This window comes from Bos indicus, chromosome X (genome assembly GCF_029378745.1).
Source record: "Bos indicus isolate NIAB-ARS_2022 breed Sahiwal x Tharparkar chromosome X, NIAB-ARS_B.indTharparkar_mat_pri_1.0, whole genome shotgun sequence".
In the NCBI taxonomy this organism is placed as follows: domain Eukaryota; kingdom Metazoa; phylum Chordata; class Mammalia; order Artiodactyla; family Bovidae; genus Bos; species Bos indicus.
The window spans coordinates 150,281,946-150,300,809 of record NC_091789.1 but is presented as its reverse complement, the minus strand read 5'-3'; the positions used below and the strand labels follow the sequence as shown (position 1 = coordinate 150,300,809).

At 53.0% G+C, this 18,864-nt stretch overlaps 1 protein-coding gene across 2 annotated transcripts in view; it reads right to left on the bottom strand.

Annotated features, from left to right (window-relative positions):
- Window positions 1–17,266, bottom strand: part of MXRA5 (matrix remodeling associated 5) — a 29,903-nt gene extending 12,637 nt beyond the window's left edge. Inside the window, exons 1-5 of one of the 2 annotated variants that reach the window (XM_070785437.1) lie at window positions 16,611–17,266; window positions 12,948–13,166; window positions 9,848–9,977; window positions 8,727–9,117; window positions 2,348–7,354 (exon numbers count right to left, since the gene is read on the bottom strand). In XM_070785437.1, coding sequence (XP_070641538.1) covers window positions 2,348–7,354; window positions 8,727–9,117; window positions 9,848–9,977; window positions 12,948–13,166; window positions 16,611–16,657 — 5,794 coding nt within the window. In that variant the 5' untranslated portion in view covers window positions 16,658–17,266. The remainder of the gene's footprint in view (window positions 1–2,347; window positions 7,355–8,726; window positions 9,118–9,847; window positions 9,978–12,947; window positions 13,167–16,610) is intronic. The other variant, XM_019955922.2, reaches the window with a different exon arrangement.
- Window positions 17,267–18,864: the final 1,598 nt, after the last annotated feature.

Genomic DNA, 18,864 nt, shown 5'->3' with positions numbered 1-18,864 from the left:
GAGGGACAGGTGGACACAGTGGGGGAAGGAGAAGGTAGCGTGAGTCGGGAAAGCAGCACTGGAATATACACACGACCGTGTGTGAAACAGACAGAGGGAAGCTGGGGTATAGCCCAGGGAGCTCAGCTCGGGGCTCTCTGATGACCTAGACAGGGGGATGGGGCCTGGGAGGGAGGCTCAAGAGGGAGCGCATATATGGATACTTTTAGCTGATTCACGTTATTGTATAGCAGAAACCAACACAGCATTATGTAAAGCAATTATATTCCAATTAAAAAAAAAACAACAAAAACTGGAGCTAACTAGGAAAAGTGTTAGTCGCTCAGTCGTGTCCGACTTTGTGACCCTCCCTGGACTGTATCCCACCAGGCTCCTCTGTCCATGGGGATTCTCCAGGCAAGAATACTGGAGTGGGTTGCTGTGCCCTTCTCCAAAGGAAAAGCTGGTGCTAAGCAGCAGAATCCCAGTCAGGTAGAGGAAGATACATGATGGTCTCGGGAGGGGGTGTGGTCCAGGGATACTCTACGATGGAACAAGGTACAGAGGACGCTAAGAATGAATGCAAATGGGGTCTCTTCAGTGGAGGGACACGCCTTCCATCCGAGGCAGAGTCCTTTCAGAACGAAAAACCCCGCGGTGTCCCCAACTCGCTTCCTCCAGCAAATTCCTCATTAAATCATTAGGGAAGCGTTTGGCGTCCGGCATGGAGCCTTCAAAGATGTCAGTAATCTGCCTGCGTCCAGAGCCTTTTCTCACGACTGGAAAACATCTAACATGCGTGAGATCAGCAGAGAATGTACAGCTGTCTCTAGTGTAACAGCATCGGTCACTTCCTGGGTTATCCACATGGCAGATGGAGGGGGAAAAAAAAAAAAAACAACCCCAACCTTCTGAACAGAATCCAAGCCTGAAGGACACAGCTGTGCTTGAGAGAGATGGAAAGACAAAGAGGAAAAGGGAGGTATGTTCACGGAGACTGCAGGGCCGAAATAAGAGACGCAGATTTGTGGAGTGGGATGAACCAAGAGAGGAACACTGACATATATACCCTACATGTGTACAATACAGACAGTGACTGGGAAGCTTCTAAATAACACAAGTAGCTCAGCCTGGTGCTCGGCAATGACCTAGAGGGGCGATCATCACGTTTAATTCCTCATGTCACCTAGAATCTGTTTGGACATCCAAGCAGATGGGTCGTTTCGGAGGAAGCAAAGCGGTCTTTGCAGCACCCCGGCCTGCCAAGTAGAGAGCGTCATACGGACCCTTGTTATATGGGCTGAATTTTGTCCTTCCACCATCAATTCCTACGTTGGAGTTGGGACCCCCACCCCCACCCCTAGAAGCTCAGAATGTGGCTGTGCTTGGAGATGGTCTTTAAAGAGGGGATGAAGGTAGAAAATGAGGTCTATGAGGGTGTGTCCTGATCCCATACGGCCGGGGTTCTGATAAAAAGAGGAGATGGGAACATCAGACATACAGACAGATGATCACGTGAGAAGACGGCCGCTGATACGCTAAAGAGGATTCAGGAGGACTTAGCCCCGCTGTAACCAGGATCTTGGACTCCCAACCTCCCAAACGGTCAGAAAATAAGTTGGCTGCTCCAGCCGCCCCGTGTAGGGTGCTCAGTGATGGCAGACGGGGCTGACTCATTGAAATCACAGCTCCAGGTTCAAAGAAAACCAAGGCCCGCCGAGCTGAGACCAAACTCCAGCGACCTTCCAAGCCAGTGGGAGGATGCAGGGGACTTCCCCTCACTCCCCTCCCTTCCTGCAAGCCCCTCGTGGTTTGCGGATGACTTCGGCACTGAATCTCAGAGGGATAAGGCAAGAGGTTCCTGTGCGGAACATTTCTAAGCCTCAGTTTGTCGTCATTTAGTCAGTAAGTCACATCTGATGCTTTGCGACCTTGTGGACTATAGCCAGCCAGCCTCCTCTGTCTGTGGGTTTCTCCAGGCAAGAATACTGGAGTGGGTTGCCATGCCCTTCTCCAGGGGATCTTCCCGACTTACGGATGGAACTCGCGTCTCCCGCAAAGGCAGGCAGATTCTTTACTTCCGAGCGCCCCTGGGAAGCCCTAAGTCCCGGCTAGGGAATGCTACGTGTTTCCACGGCTGCTTTAAAAAAAAAAAAAAAAACACCTCACACCCTTGTTCATTTCTCACTCCCCCGTCTCTGTAAAGGGATACACCCATGGATAGATTGTCTGGAGTCGTTTCCCATCACACCTACCCATTGTCCTCTTCTGACAGTCTCTGCTTCTACGTGGACTTCTTATACTCAAGGAACTCCCCCTTCCCCACCTACCAGCCCCACTTGGAACGCCTGATGTGTAAACGCCCTACCTGTGGACAGCTTGGTCCAAGTCACAAAGGGCTTGGGCTTCCCCGTGGCCTCACAGGGGAACGTGACGTCTGTCTCCACGGTGACGGTCACGGACTGCGGGGATTTGGTGACGATCTGTGGCTTTTCCCCGAGCGTCCAGAATTTGGACGCAGGCAGCCCTCCGGCAGAGAAGAGCTTTGTGCTGCCGTGATGGAAGCTTCTGGAGGGTGGGACGGAAGACGTCGTGAAAGGGACAGAGCTCCGGGTGGAGGAGCCCGGGGGGATGGTCTGTACGTTCATGGACGGGGGTGCTGTGGTCCTGGGGGGGTGCAAGATGGGAGGCGCTGGGGGCCCCAGGTCCATGTGGAAGATGCTCTGAGAGTGGATCCGAGTGTGGGGACCTACGTTGACCTTTCTGTCTCTCAACGCTGGGGCTGGAGAGCTGGGTCCCTGAGGTTTCGGAGTACCTCCCAACTGGGGGAAAGACAGGGTCCTGTTGATAAAGAAAGGGAATCTTCCACCGGGAAGAGGAGGCGCTCTTGAATTCGGAAGCTTGCCCACGGGGTCTCTTCTTAGATCGGGCAGGTGGTTATTTGCAAACGATCTGGAGTTGCCCTGGAATCGGTCAGCTCCTTGGCCGGTCACCGTACCAGGAACGCTAGGTTTGGAACCAGGCCACAAAACCACCACGGGAGTCGTCGGATAACTGGGTGATCTCGGAGTCGTGGCGTGCCTGCCCTCTGGCCAAACCCTCGACGGGTACGCAGTGACTCCCGGTTTGCGGGTCAGGTGACGAGGGGGCTGGAAGGTGACCGAGTATCTGAAGGGGCTTTGTGTGACCGTGTGCGGGGGTCTCATGGTTCCTCTCGGTGGGATTGGTGTGGCGGGAACTCTGGCTGGTTGGTGGAAAACCGGGACCCTCCCAGCCTCATCTGGACTGTCTGGAACATGGGGAAGCATGTTTTTCATTGTACCATCAAACGCTTCCTTTCTTAATGCCTCCTCTGGAGTCAAGGTAAATCTGTCCTGCTTGGAAGAGGGCGTGGATAACTGGTGTGCCTTCGATAAATGTTGAGTTACTTCGTTATTCACAGAAGGCGCTTTGGTTTCTGGGGTCCCCACGTAATGGAAGGTGACATGGTGTTTGGAAGCTTTCCAGGCTGGGGACGTCCCTGAAGGAAGAGGTGGTGTGGGCTCTGCAGTGGTCTCTGTGGAAGACATCAGAGTCGTGGGTGGGAATGGCGATTCTGGCTCCTCCAGTGGGGTGGGAGTGGACACGCAACTCTGGGGTCCGATTTCAGAACGGACAGTAGTGTGAGTGGTTTCACGGCCTCCCTGATCACGGACGGTGGTTTCCGCCAGACTCGAGGATGCCTCTACTTTTAGGACGGGGAGAGTCGTTGAAGGAGCCGCACGTTGGGGTTGAAACAGCGTAGAGACCGCCGCTGAAGGCGAAAACTCACCTAGATCCGCTGACTCTCTCACAGAGGGTGATTCTGTAAGAGCTTCCGAAGGGCTGGTAACAGGTGGGTCTGTGTGTTCCACTCCAAGCTGGGTTGCCCCTGGGGGATCCCAGCTTGTCGTTTTTGGAAAGGGAGACGTCAGAGACACCTCCTTAAATCCTCTCGCAGGGGAGACCTCGGCCACAGAAGGTGATGCCGCATGGGTGACTGAGTCTCCAGGGACCAGACCGTGGGTTTGATAGTCCCTGAGGTCTGTGACACCATGGTTCTTCGTTTCCTGTCCGTCTGACGCAGGCTCGCGTGTGACTGGAACAGTCTCTTGGAATCTGTCAGAAGCTGAATATGTTTTGCTGATGCTGGCTGTGCTATAAGCTCCCATGCCGGTTATCTCCCGTGGGTCTCCAGTGGTGAAAGAGACGGTCGTAGGGGAAAGCGCAGCTTGGGAACTGAGGGGAAAAGAGATTCTATGCTTATCTTCTGGAGAAAAGCTGGGCTTGGACACGGAAGCTGCAGAGCTCAGGGTGGAAGTGATGTATCGGTGTCTGTTGCGTTTCTTGCCCTGTTTCCTGTGTGGGCTGCCCCTGGATACGGATTCGGCATGCTCCTCCGTGTCCAAGCGTCCGGCGGTACCTACGGCACTGTTAACCCAGGTCGTAGGAACCAGAGAACTTGCCACTTGAAGGCTTGGAGTCTTCGCTTCGGGGACTTGGGTCGGTGGAGGCGAGAAAGCATCTGTCGGGGCAAACGTCGTATGCGGGGTCTGTTTATGGCGGTGTCGGAATTTGTGGGGTCGGAATCGCCTCCTCCCGTTGGGCCTCTTTCGAGAAGGATGAGTGGTCAGCGCCGACGGTGAAGTGTCCTTTTGGGCTGGCGTGGTCACTGGTGCCGTGGTCATGTCCTTGCCAAACACAACGCCAGGCATGGACTCCCTGGGATGCTGAAAGTCAGTGACGCTGTTCACCACTTCTAGTGTCGAGTCAAGCGGGGTGGTCAGGTGTACGGCTTGCCCATTTCCCTTGATGCTTCTGGAGTCTGTGGGGTGCGTCTCTAGCGTACCCTCTTCCTGAAGTGTCTGAGAAGTCTCCTTCATGCCCTCAGGAGTCAGTGGGTGGCCTGGAGTGCTTAAACCAGTTTCCACAAGCTGCGGGCTGTCTGTCTGTTCCTGGAGGTGAGTTTCAACTGGGATGCTGGGGTCCCCTAAGGTGGGGTCTTCAAGCGGCTCAGACGTCCTAGCCTCGGCAACCCACGAGGCGGGAGTTGGTGTGAAGCGTGTGGAGGCCTGTTCTTTCACGGTCTTCTCAGCTGGTTGTGAATTTGTCCCCAGATCGGGGTAAAAGTAGGTCACAGTCTCAGACTCAGCCAAAGGTACGGCGTCCATCGGAGATTCATCCTCAGGGGATGTGGCCTCTGGCACGGACCCAACATGGAGGGTGGACCAGCTGTCTGTGGCTACATTTTCCTCAGTGGGCTCTTTGTGTTCCATTTCCAGGGTCTGCAGAGTAGAAGATTCATAAAGTACAGATGCCAGTGTCGTGGCTGGGGTCTGGTTGGAGTCAACTTCAGTGGGAGTTGCACCCACGGTCTTCTCAGAAGAGTCCTCATCAATAAATTCTTCCGAGCGAGTGCCTGTCACTCTGGGTTCGCTATGAACGACTCCGTCATGGCCAGGTTGGAGCGGAATGGTCCTAGGGGAGGAGACAGCACTGGAAGCCTGCTCTTCCTCGCCAAACACGAACATATCTCCCGACGATTCTTCTGAACTGCTTGTGGTCTGCACGGGCGATACTGAGCCGGGAGCGACGGCAGGCAGAGGTGAAGTCACTTCCTGCCTCATCAGTGAAGGTGCGCGGACTGTGATGACCTGCGGTCCTTCCGTTCCCTTAGGGAGACTTCTCCCACGGACTCTGGCTAAGATATCTGCCCAGCGCTCTGGATTAATCTGCTTCTTGGCCACGTTTACCCTCCGCCTGGACTCGAAAACTCTGCGGCCTTCGGCAACGTTGGTCTCCGGCTCCTTGGTGGGGTGCTTCCAGGGTTTCAGCTTTCTGCGCCCTTTCCTGGTCTTCTTACCCCCACCGCTGGCGTCATCCGTTGCTCGGATTAACGCCTCTTGGTCCTGTGGGTGGAGGACCGTCTTCGATGTGTTCTCTTCATCTCCCATGCCGGATCCGCCTTCATCCTCCACGATCCCGCCTCGCCCTCCAGAAAGAGTCCTGCCTCCCGGGCGTCCGCGTCTTTTCGGAGACCCACGGGACCCCTTCTTGCTCACCTGGACCCCCACCGTAAAATGATCCGACCCTCGCTGGTTGACAGCCACACATCTGTAGTAACCACTGTCGCTGCCTTGAACCTTGGGGATGGAAAGGGTGCCGTCGGCCAGCACGTAGGCATGTGAGGCGTTGGCCATTGCGTTCAGCATCCTTTTGTTTGGAAGGATCCAGCTGATCTGGGCTTCCGGTACAGCCAGTGCCTGGCAAGGCAGTGTCACAGGCTCCCCTGGGTTCTTCTGAATGGTTACTGTATATGCGTCGGGAGGCTGAATGACCGGCGGCTGTACCAGGACCCTGTAGAGCATCCGGTCTGTCTCATCCCTCACCCGAGCGATGCACTGGTACAGACCAGCGTCCGACGGCTGCGTCGACCTGATCTTCAGCCAGCCGCTGGTGAGGACGGAGAACCTGCCGTCACGGTCTTCCATCGGCGCTTTCACGACAGACCCGTCCGGGAGCACCCAGGAGATGGAGGGGCTCTCGGAGGCCCTCACGTTGCAGCTCAGTTGGCAGGCGCTCCCCTCCAGGACAGTCTGGGCTCTCTGCACGGCTCTGCCGGGCTCAATCATAACCCAGCTTCTGCTAGGAGACAGCCTCGCGTCCTTGGCGGACATGACCAGGGCGTGCCGAGACGAATACGACAGCACCACCAGTTTGGCTGAGCTCAGACGCCGGTTGAGCTGCAGCTCTATGGACGGCTGCGTGACCCACTCTGGCTCGGCGAGGACGTGGGCCCTGACGCCTGTGTAGTACAGCGTGCTGTCGTCGTCCGCATCTTGCCTGTACTGGTAGCCGAGCCTGGGGTCTTTGCCGAGTGCCGGTTCCCGGTGGAGCTTCACAGGGACCTCGCTGTAGTAGGCAATCAGCTTCCAGAGCTTCTCGTAGTTCTGTCGCGTCATGGGACACTCAAAGTCTAAGGCGACCGTGGCATTGATCTCTATTTCCTGGGGGTCCGTCTGGTTCAAGTGCAGCCTGTACACGTCGGTGGGCTTCTTGATGTCACAGACCAGGTGGACCGTGTTTCCGTGCTCGTCGCTCATGTTCACGGACACGTTCCACGCAGGGAACTGGAACCCGTCTGGGGAGAAGGGATGGTCAGCACCCTCGTCTTCGTCCTGATCGTCCTCACTACTCCGGCTCCGGTTCTGTCTCAGCGGGGACTCGATCGAAGGCTTCTGACAGCGGACATCCCGCAGCTTCTGAAGCTCCTGTCCGTGCCACTTCTTGGGACTGAAGCACGTGGAACAGAGCTGACCTCCTTCGTACGCTTTGTCCTTCTTACACTTCAGGACCCCTGAAACACAGCAGCAGACAAACATGTGCTAAGTCAACGACCCGAAGAATGGACAGAGGATGAACCCTGTGTTTGCATTTTTATCACCTGGGTGCATCTCAGCCAAGATTCAAGATTTTATCTACCTGGTATCCGTGATGTCACCTAGCAGCTTAAATCCATTTAACCTCATGTGTGATAACTAACCAGGGTCTGGGAGGTTCTTGACAGGGAGTACTTTTTAAAAAGATATTGTTAGGGACTTCCTGGTGGTCCAGTGGCTAAGACTCTGTGCTCCCAACACAGGGGGCCTGGGTTCCATCCCTGGTCAGGGAACTAGATCCCACATGCAGCAAGGAAAAGACATTTTTAAGTTGACAAAGAATCTCTCTTCATACATATGATGCAATTTTCCTTTTATGAAGGTCCAGGAGAACCTATGTAAGTCTCTGAAACCCATGAATGTATTTCCAGGTCCTAGAACCAACTGTGGGGCTTTCCTGGTGGCTCAGATAGTAAAGAATCTGCCTGCAATGCAGGAGACTGGGGTTCGATCTCTGAGTCAGGAAGATCCCCTGGAGGAGGAAATGGCAACCCACTCCAGTCTTCTTGCCTGGAGAATCCCATGGACAGAGGAGCCTGGCGGGCTACACTCCACAGGGTTGCAAAGAGTTAGACACAACTGAATGGCTAACACTTAAGAACCAACTCTTGGCACGGGCCGTGTCACATTGACCTTTCATAACTACATTTTCTCTTGAAACAATTTTTCATTTCAGGCAGTATTTTCTTTTTTGGATTCACATTCTTACTCTTGGCTTCCTGGACACTCAATCTTCCAGAATTTTGTCCTACTCTGGCCAACGCTGACACTTTCAGTGTTTCTCTGCCCAACTCATTATGGATGAACTATTCCTGGACTCGGTCTGAGACCCCTCCCTTCTTGCCCTGCCCTGTCATTGAGGGTCTCGCCCACGCAGGTGGTTTCAATTACCGTCTACTGGCCACCGATGAGTCCTGTCTATGCTTCTCCATTCCAAACCCATCCTAGGAGAGGCACACCGACGCCCGACTTGACAAGCCCATCAAATGGTACAAATGCTCCTCAAACTCATGTCTACAGAATCAAACTATATTTTTCTCCCTGCTAAACGTCTTGCGGCTTTTCTGTATTTATCTGTGCCAAGTCGCTTTAGTCGTGTCTGACTCTTTGCGACCCCATGGACTGTAGACCCACCAGGCTCCTCTTTCCATGGGGATTCTCCAGGCAAGAAGACTGGAGTGGGCTGCCCTTTCCTCCTCCAGGGGAATTTTCCTGACCCAGGGATCGAATGCAGGTCTCCCGCACTGCAGGTGGATTCTTGACCGTCTGAGCCGCCTGTGCGGTTCCTACCTTTGGTTTTGGCGTCCCACTGCAGAAACCAGGTCATGTCACAGTCACAGGCCCACGGATTGCCATGCAGGTAGAGGTTCTCTAGAAGCGGCATGTTCTGCAGCATGCCGGTGGGGAGAGTGCTGATGGCGTTCTCGGCCAGGTAGAGGTGTCTCACGGTGGAGAGCCTGAAGTAGTCCAGGAAGGCGAAGGTGGAGAATGTGGCGGGGTGCAGCTGGCGAAGCAGGTTCCCCTCTAAGTGGAGGAGCCTCAGGGAGGTTAAGCCCCTGAACGCTTCCGGGTGGATGAACTCGATCTGGTTGTGGTCCATGTGCAGCCTCACCAGGTTCCACAGCCCCTGCAGGGTCTCGCCCGTGATGACGCGAAGCTTATTGTAGCTGAACTTGAAAACCTACAAAGACCGGAAGTGGAAAATGTTGCACCGGAAGTGGAAAATGTTGCACCGGAAGTGGAAAATGTTGCTCAGTCGTGGGATAGCCTTTTCCTTCTCCAGGGAACATTCCCAACCCAGGGATCGAACCCAGGTCTCCCACATTGCAGGCAGATTCTTTACCAGCTGAGCCACGAGGGAAGCCCAAGAACACTGGAATGGGGTAGCCTATCCCTTCTCCAGGGAACATTCCCAACCCAGGGATTGAACCGGGGTCTTCTGCATTGCAGGTGGATTCTTTACCAGCTGAGCCACAAGGGAAGCCCTGTTTATAATTTAAATAAAAGAAAACACCACAGACAGGAACAGAAAGCAGAACAAAGGTCTGGGAAGGAAAGACATGAAGCTCGTTTTTCATGTTTAGAAAAAGTGGCCTTTTCATTCATTGTGAAGGAGGATTTTAAAGTTTTCCTTCTCCACGGCTGGTGGTAGAGGTTGCAATTAGTGCTGGTCATATATGCCCAGTTTGGTTGGTTTTAGTAGCTAAGTTGTGACCGACTCTATGACCCCATGGACTGCAGCCCACCAGGTTCCCCTGTCCATGGGATTCTCCAGGCAAGAACACTGGAGTGGGTTGCCATTTCTTCCCCCAGGGGATCTTCCCGACCCAGGGATCGAAACAGTGTCTCATGCATTGGCAGGCAGATTCTTTACCACTGAACCACCTGGGAAACCACCACGCCTGGTTTACCTGGAGCGAAATGAGGTCTCTCAGAGCCCCGTCGGGGATGCTGGGGATGTCATTTCCATGGATCATGAGGAGCTCCAGCTTCGTCAGTCCAGTGAACGACGTTTCCGACAAAGCCTGTATGCTATTAAACCTAGAATAGAAAAAAATGGAAAGTCATTTCTGAAAAAAAAAAAAAATCTTTGGGGCTGTCCCAACAGGAAAGAACAACTCTTTCTTTCAAAACAGGAAAGAGCCACTCTTTTTCTTTCAATGCTGAATGAGAACCCTAAAAAAACATCTGTGTGGGAATGAAAATCAGGAGCGCTCTGCCAATAATCGGTCATTCCCCAAGGGTTTTCAACCCTTTGCAGAACTGCTGACAGGCAACTCAGACCCTGAGTTCTATCTGCAGTAGACACTGCTGTTTTCTCTTTTGCTTTTTTCCCAACAAAATTACGCACCATGCCAGCCTCGTTATCTCCTTTGAGGCTGGACTTCCCTGGTGGCTCAGATGGTAAAGAAGCCACATCCAGTGCAGGAGACCCAGGTTTGATCCCCAGGTGGGGAAGATCCCCTAGAGAAGGGAATGACAACGCAGTCTGGTATTGCTGCCTGGAGAATCCCATGGACAGAGGATCCTGGAGGGCTACAGTCCACGGGGTCACAACAGTTGGACATGACTGAGCAACTAACACTATCCAGAAACAGTGCTGTGACATTATGAGTGATATTCTTCTACTACATGTACTTAATTTTTCTTTTTAATTTTCAGTTGGAGGATAATTGCTTTACAATGTTGTATTGGTTACTGCCATACATCAACATGAATCAGACAATAGAAACATGGTACGCTGAATCAAGTTACACCTTAAGCCAGATGGAAGTATTATGTGTTGGTGCCATGAAACGAGTCCTTGTCTTGTTTATTTCTCTTCCTTGGAAGGACTGATGCTCAAGCTGAAACTCCAATCCTTTGGCCACCTGAATCGAAGAGCTGACTCACTAGAAAAGACCCTGATGATGGGAAAGATTGAAGGCGGGAGGAGAAGGGGACGACAGAGCATGAGATGGTTGGATGGCATCACCGACTCAATGGACATGAGTTAGTGATGGACAGGGAGGCCTGGCGTGCTGCGGTTCATGGGGTTGTAAAGAGTCGGACATGACTGAACTGAATATTACATGAGACCATCTCAAGATACTGTTGGCGGAAGTAGGAAAAAGAGTCATTTTGATATCTGTCTTTGCTTCCAATGGCAAAGTCTTTGCATGCTCGGTCGCTAAGTTGTTGTCCCACTCTTTGCAACTCTATGGACTATAGCCCACCAGGCTCCTCTGCCCGTGGGACTCTTCAGGCAAGAATACTGGAGTGGGTTGTCCTGCCCTCCTCCAGGGGATCTTCCTGACCCAGGGAATGAACCTGCGTCTCCTGCGTTTCCTGCACTGCAGGCAGATTCTTTACCGCTGAGCCACTGGGGAAGCCCAAGAGACAAGAGTGATCGCAGATCAACTCTGTTTTCCTTTCTACAAACTCGGAGCGCCCGTTCTACCCGATTCAAAGCAGCTTTAGTTCCTCTTCTGCATAAATCGGAGGACTGTGAAAAGGAAACTGGTTTTAAAATTGTCAAACGATTTAACGATTATAAAAAGGAAATGGTTACTATTCTCTCTTCTGGCAAAGCCAACGTCTTTTCCCTGTGGAGTGATCATCATCGTGGTTAGATTTTTTTTTTTTTTTCAGACAGTCAAGTTTGCCAAGCTTTTTTTTTTTTTTTTTGAGAGAGAGCTATTTCATGGTCCATTGCTATAGATTTTTGAAGTGTTTATCTCACTCTCTTACTGCCCATTCCTTCACTCTTTTACTGGAGCTTCTAATCGATAAAGGCAAGAATTTTCAAGGCTCTGTACTCGAAGAGGACTTTGTCTTACTGGTCACTTTGTCTTACTAATACGTCTGTTCATCAAACCCTAAATAGTTTTGTTGTTTTATAGGTGGTAGGAAGTAGCTAGCATATTTTGCTGAAGAACTCCAAATGATTGTTTACTATTAGAATTGTGCAAATGATGGTTTCGTATGAAAATTTTATGAGTACCTATAATTCACGGAAATGGACACTTAGGTATAGAAAGTACATATGGGTATAGAAGAAAATTGAAATGTAAAAGTTCTACCCGAAATGCAGCACTAAAATATCTGTTTAGAGGACTTCCCTGGTGGTCCCAGGTGGTGCCAGTGGAAAAGAACCCACCTGCCAATGCAGGAGATGTAAGAGACGGGGGTTTGATCCCTGGCTTGGGAAGATCCTCTGGAGGAGGGCATGGCAACCCACTCCAGCATTCTTGCCTGGAGAATCCCCAGGGGCAGAGGAGCTTGGTGGGCTACAGTCCATAGGGTTGCAGAGAGTCGGACAGGACTGAGCAACTAACACTTTCACTTTCTGATGGTCCAGTGGTTAATACTTCATGCTCCTCCCAATGCAGGGGGCCCAGGTTCAATCCCTGGTCTGGGAACTAGATCCCATATGCCTCAACTAAGAGTTGGCGTCACACAACTAAAGATTCTGTATGTTGAAACTGAGGCCTGATGCAGCCACATAAATAAATACATTAAAAAAAAAAACTGTTTAAAAGACATCAATATTTTAAATAGGCAAAACCTGAAAGAACTCTTATTTCATCAAAGTCACGATTGCGTCATACTGATAATTTACAGAGTCGAAGATGTCTCACTCATTCTATTTATCGTTTTGTAATAACTGCTGAAATCTATTTAAACGCTATTAGTATATTTATGCATGCATCATATATTTTGCATCTGCAGTGCATTAAAGAATTGTTAACAATGGAAATGTATCAAGGAGCCGAAGCTGTCTCTGATGGCTCATAATCAAGCTTTGTGACAGAGACTCGTGCTGATGGATTAAGTCAGATACTAGCCCCAAAGGACCACATTTAGTAGAGTTATAAATGTCCTATTGATTAGGCCCACATCATGCAAGACACAGTGACGCACACACGAATACACACTCACCGTCACATATGTGCTCACACACCCGTACACGAAACCCGCCCGCCCGCTCGCGAGGAGGCTGAGATGGCTCAGAAGGAATGTGGTACAAACCCCAGATTGATTCTTTCCACATGTGGAGAGATCCCAGCGGGCACGGAAGCCAAGGAGCGGAACGTGCAGTGGACTTCGCTGGGGACGTAGCAGGCGCAGGGGTGGGGGCAGGCCAGTGCCACGTGGGGGCGTCCCCAGAGCAGAATCAGCACCATGGAGAGGGCCCGCCATCGCGCCCATGTCATCGGCATCTCGTCCGGGTGGGCCATCCCGGCACACCTGTCGGGGAACCACACAAAGCCAGGTGTCAGACAGCCCTTCCGTACTGCCAGCTGGTTTTACCTGCACTGTGCCTCACGACGCTAAGCTTCCCAAGGCGTCACCATGGGGCGTCTGAATGACGCAAAGCATATGCGTGGAGCAACACAAACTTTAAGATTTTTTTTCAATTGTCGTTTGCCACTCAGTTTAATGCAACTGTAGAATACAGCCTTCACTCTTGACATTGATATTACAACTTGGAAATGTCGCTGTGTTTTAAGGGAGGATATGAATTTGACAGGCCCAGTGGAGTGGGTAGCTGTTCCCTTCTCCAGGGGGATCGTCCCAACTCAGGGATCCAACCCAGGTCTCCAGCATTGCAGGCAGGTTCTTTACCAGCTGAATCACCAGGGAAGCCCAAGAAGGCTGGAGTGGGTAGGCTATCCCTTCTCCAGGGGATTTTCCTGATCCAGGAAGCCAACCAGGATCTCCTGCATTGCAGGCGGATTCTTTATTAGCTGAGCTACCAGGGAAGCCCTGTACATACCGACAAATACACAAATGGGTGTATATATACAAACATATATTTGTATAAAAGTATGAAAGCTGAAAGGAAAGGGTTAGTCACTCAGTCATGTCCGATTCTTTGCAACCCCATGGACTGTAGCCTGCCAGGCTCCTCTGTCCATGGGATTCTCCAGCCAAGACTACTGGGACGGGTTCCCATTTCCTTCTCCAGGGAATCTTCCTGACTCAGGGATCAAACCCAGATCTCCTGCACTGCAGGCAGATTCTTTACTGTTTGAGCCACCAGGGAAGTCCTATATGCATAAGTATGCATTTGTAAAAATTTATATATATACACAAATATACAAATATATGTATATGTAAATATGTATTTGTATAAATGTATTTATAAGGGCTTGCCAGGTGACTCAGTGGTAAAGAACCTGCCTGCCAATGAAGGAAAGTCAGGAGACACAGGGTTCAATCCCTGGGTCAAGAAGATCCCCTGGAGGAGAAAATGGCAACCCACTCCAGTATTCTTGCCTGGAGAATTCCATGGACAGAGGAGCCTGGCGGGCTACAGTCCAGGGGTCACAAAAGAGCTGGACATGACTTACCCAACTAAACAACAATGTATATATACCCACAAGTATATACTTGTATGAATGTGTATATATATATATTTGTGCTTATATATAGCGATGAGAAATTCCATGGACAGATGAGCCTGGTGGGCTATAGACCATGGTGTCGCAGAGAGTCAGACAGGACTGAGCGGCTAACACCCACATTATTTGAAACATGTTTCAAGTCATAAAAGTAACTGTTATCTATCCACCTCCGATGTTTATCTCGAGCCGTTACATACTGTATATAACTGAATAACAAGCTTCTCAGGAAATCCATTAGGACCAGAAGTATTTCCTTCTTTTAATGGCATTCCTTAAAGTTTTACTCATACCATCTTCAAGGGCTTATAGAGATGTTCACTAAAGCAGAATGTATTCCATTGTATGTGGGTTTGTCTCCTCTCCTTAATTTTTTTTTCCTCCCTTGGAAGAACCGAAATGTTGAGAGGGAAAAACATTATTCTTTACCAGGGAGCAAATTTGGAGAAATGTCTGAAAAATGTGCCATGAGAGACAGAGGCAAGGAATAGCCTGATGAAGAATCTTGAGGCAAACAAAAAAACGTCAGTAAGACCAAAAAAAAAAAGGAGGGGGGGGGGGGGAAGGAAGTATAAAGGATAGGAAAGAAGGGAGATCATAAGGGAAAATAGGGAAAGAGAAAAAAAGAGAAAAAAGGAAGGAAAAGATCAGATAAAATATTAGCTTGCATCAGCCGCTACCTCCTTTAGAAAGTCAGTGACTATTTCTTCATGCATCAGTCATGCCTTCATCAAATCACACTTTCGGCAACTCTTGCATGAAGTTTATGGATCAGTAAGTAACAACACAGGGAAGGTGGAGAAACACGGATAGAGAAATGCGCCGGTTCCCCACGGTTGCCAACTCCGACTTCTGATCATAAACACTCTTTATTTGCTCCCGGGCTGTAGGGACACCCCAGATGCATGCACAGCGTTTCTCGCCCTTTAGGGGCCCTGGGAACAGACGTTTTCTGAAGCCCTTACGCGTTTCGTTTTTCAGCTGCTCCTAAAGAGCTGACGGTGCAAGCAGCTTTGCAAACACCGAGCCCAGGCGCCTCCTCTCCGCCTTGGAACCGACCGGCTTCTGCAGAGCGTTTTTCGGTTCTCCAGGCCCCTCACCCGCGCGCTTGACCCTCCACACGGGCTCATGCCCCCCGCAGGCGGAGCTCGTCCCCGGCGCTCGGCTTTCTACCCAGGGCCCCCCCCCCCCCGCCAGAAGACCGCAGGGACGCGCCCCCGCTCCCCTTTGAACCCCAATCCCGAGGCCTCGCGGAGAAGCCTCCCTGAGTCTGCACGATCTCCGGGCACGCCCGGCGACCCCCGGGAAGCTGGACTCGGGGCGCGAGGCAGTCGGCGGGCGTCCACCCGGCGGGGTAGACTATGGAGGGGCCGGACGCGCGGCCTTGCGCCCCTGGCCGGCTTCCAGCGCGCGCTCCGGGCGCGCCCGGGCAGGCTGCGCCGTGACTTCACGAACGAGCTTTCCCGGAGCGCGGCTCGGGTTACCCCGAGGGTCTCCGACGCCGGAGACTCGGACACCAAAGGGCGTCTCTCCCCCAAACTATTGACTTCCTCAGCTTGCGCGCGGATCAGAGACCCCACCCACCCACCCACCCACACCCCCGTCCCCCGGCAGAGGAAGGGGGTTGCTTTGCGTCTCCCCACTTTGCAGGGCAAAAGGAGGAGGTGGGCGGGGGTTAGCGGTGGAGAGTCTTAGGGATCTGGAGAAATTGGGGAGACGGCCCCGCAACTGTGACTTGCCCCTCGCCACCAACGCAGGAGCGCAGCCGGTTACACTTGAGGGTCTTGTCGGGGGGTCCCCAGGAAACCAGGGATGGAGGAGAGAGAGGCCACTTTGGAAAGGGGACCTTAGACCTAGTCTGTGCATCTTCCGGGATGATTTCCGTCAGCTTCTGTGCTGGATGGTGCTGTGCTGTGCTTAGTCGCTCAGTCGTGTCCGACTCTTGGCGACCCCACGGAATTCTCCAGGCCAGATACTGGAGTGGGTTGCCATTTCCTTCTCCAGGAGGATCTTCCCCACCCAGGGATCGAACCCAGATCTCCCGCATGGCGGGCTGATTCTTTTACCAGCTGAGCCACCAGGAAAGCTCTTTCTGGATGGTAGCTGTACCCTTAAAAGAGCGCCAGGAAACATTTCCAGAAGTCTTCTTTGCCCTCGCCCCCTGCTCCCCCCAATGCAATACCGGTCCCCTTTCCAACTCTCTCCACCCCTTGCAGACAGAGCAGGCCCCCCCGCCCCCACCTCCCCAGCAACCGCCGGGGGCGCCCAGGCAGCCCTCAGTCCTCACCTGTTCGTCGGAAGCCGCGACCCACCGGAGCGGTGCGCCCAGAGCATTCACCGGGCCGGGGCGCGCGAGTCACCGCCGGGGGTCGGCCGGGGCCATGTCCTGCTGCCCGGGGGGCGAGGCGAGCGGCTCGGCTTCCCAGCGCGGCGCCCTTTTATTCCCGTCGCCGAGAGCCTTCCCCGAGAGCACGCCTCGGCCCAGCCCCACCCTGCCCCACCCCGGGGAGACGGGGCGCGGGGGACCCTGGCCGCGCCGCCGCCGCGCGCTCAGCCCTCCTCTCGGCTCCGCATGGCGCCGCGGCCCGGGTGGGCACGACTCGTCCACGCCGGTGGGGCGAACCGCTGGGGCCCCGCGCACACACGGCCGGCTGGAGGAAGCTGGAGGGGCTGGTGCGGGGGTCGGGCGGTGGGGAAGTATCCGGGCCCCCTCACCCGCGAGAGGAACTCCGGGGGGTACCCGAGGGACGGAGAGATACCCGGGAGCGCACAGCCCCGAGGTCTGCGCCCGGAGCGCCCTTCCCAGCAAGATTTGGAGGAGGACTGTGTCTTTCCTTTCACGGGGGGAAGAGAGAAGGAATACGGCTTGCGCTCCCCCAGGCGGGCTGGAGTTTTCTCTGGCGGCGCCTCCGGACCCCGAGTGCAGGCTGCAGGCAGCCGGGGGCGCCCGCCGGCATCTCCGGAGGAGCCGTAGGCGAGGCTGCAACCAGAGCCCCCGGCCACGCCCTCCCGCTTCTCCTGTGGCTCCTGGCAGCCACCATCCCTCCTCCAGCCTGAATCCTCCTGCCAAAAAAAAAAAAAAGGTGGAATGCTTTCTTTTTTTTTCTTGTCCCGGTTTGGAGAGCCTGAAGGGGCTGGGCCCGGATGAGCGCTTTGGGGAGCCCCGAAGTACTGGCTGGGGCAAGTGAGATGGAGGGCTGGAGGGGAGGGCTGGGGAAATCGAGGCTGGAGAGGACCCTGCTCTCTGTAACGCAGAAGGGGAAGCGGGCAGAGAAGGACCTATGTTGGTTTCCAGGAGGAAGGAGAACTGGAAAAAAAGGGCAAGGGGTCAGGTGAGGGCTGTTAGCAGTGAGACCACCTGGGCAGAGTTAAGGCAGGCTAAGGGCAGTCACTGGGAAGAGAGAAAAACAGGCTGAGCACCCAAAGAATTGATGCCTTCCAACTGTGGTGCTGGAGAAGGCTCTCGAGAGTCCCTGGACTGCAAGGAGATCCAACCAGTCCATCCCAAAGGAGATCAGTCCTGAATATTCATCGGAAGGACTGATGCTGAAACTCCAGTCCTTTGGCTGCCTGATGCAAAGAGCCAATGTACTAGAAAAGACCCTGATGCTGGGAAAGATTGAAGGCAGGAGGAGAAGGGGACGACAGAGGATGAGATGGTTGGATGGCATCACCAGCTCAATGGACATGAGTTTGAGTAAACTCCGGGAGTTGGTGATGGACAGGGAGGCCTGGCGTGCTGCAGTCCATGGGGTCCCAAAGAGTCGCAAAGAGTTGGACACGACTGAACTAACAACACACATTACTGGCTTTTGGGCTTCCCGGGTGGCAGTAGTCCTAAAGAACCTGCCTATCAGCTTCTTTAAAGACTCCAGGTTCTTTTTGGATTCTTAAGGAGACTTTGGAGAAGGCAATGGCACCCCACTCCAGTACTCCTGCCTGGAAAATCCCATGGACGGAGGAGCCTGGTGGGCTGCAGTCCGTGGGGTCGCTGAGGGTCGAACACGACTGAGCGCCTTCACTTTGACTTTTCACTTTCATGCATTGGAGAAGGAAATGGCAACCCACTCCAGTGTTCTTGCCTGGAGAATCCCAGGGACGGGGGAGCCTGGTGGGCTGATGTCTATGGGGTCGCACAGAGTCGGACACGACTGAAGTGACTTAGCAGCAAGGAGACTTAGTCCTGGGTTCAATCCCTCCAGCAGGAAGATTCCCCCAGAGAAGGGCATGGTAACCCACTCCAGTATTCTTGCCTGAAGAATCCCGATGGACAGAGAAGCCTGGTGTGCTACAGTCTAGGGGGTCACCAAGAGTCAGACAGGACTGAAGCGACTTAGTGCACATCACCACCTCTTTATCCATCCCTCTGTTGATGAACATACGACTTAGCAATCCCACTCCTGGGCTTCCACCCAGGGGGGGGAAAAAAAGAAACATAATTCAAAAAGATACATGGACCCCAATGTTCATTGCAGCCCTGTTAACAATAGACAAGACATGGAATCAACGGTAAAGATCACTGAGTTGCAAAGACTCAGACA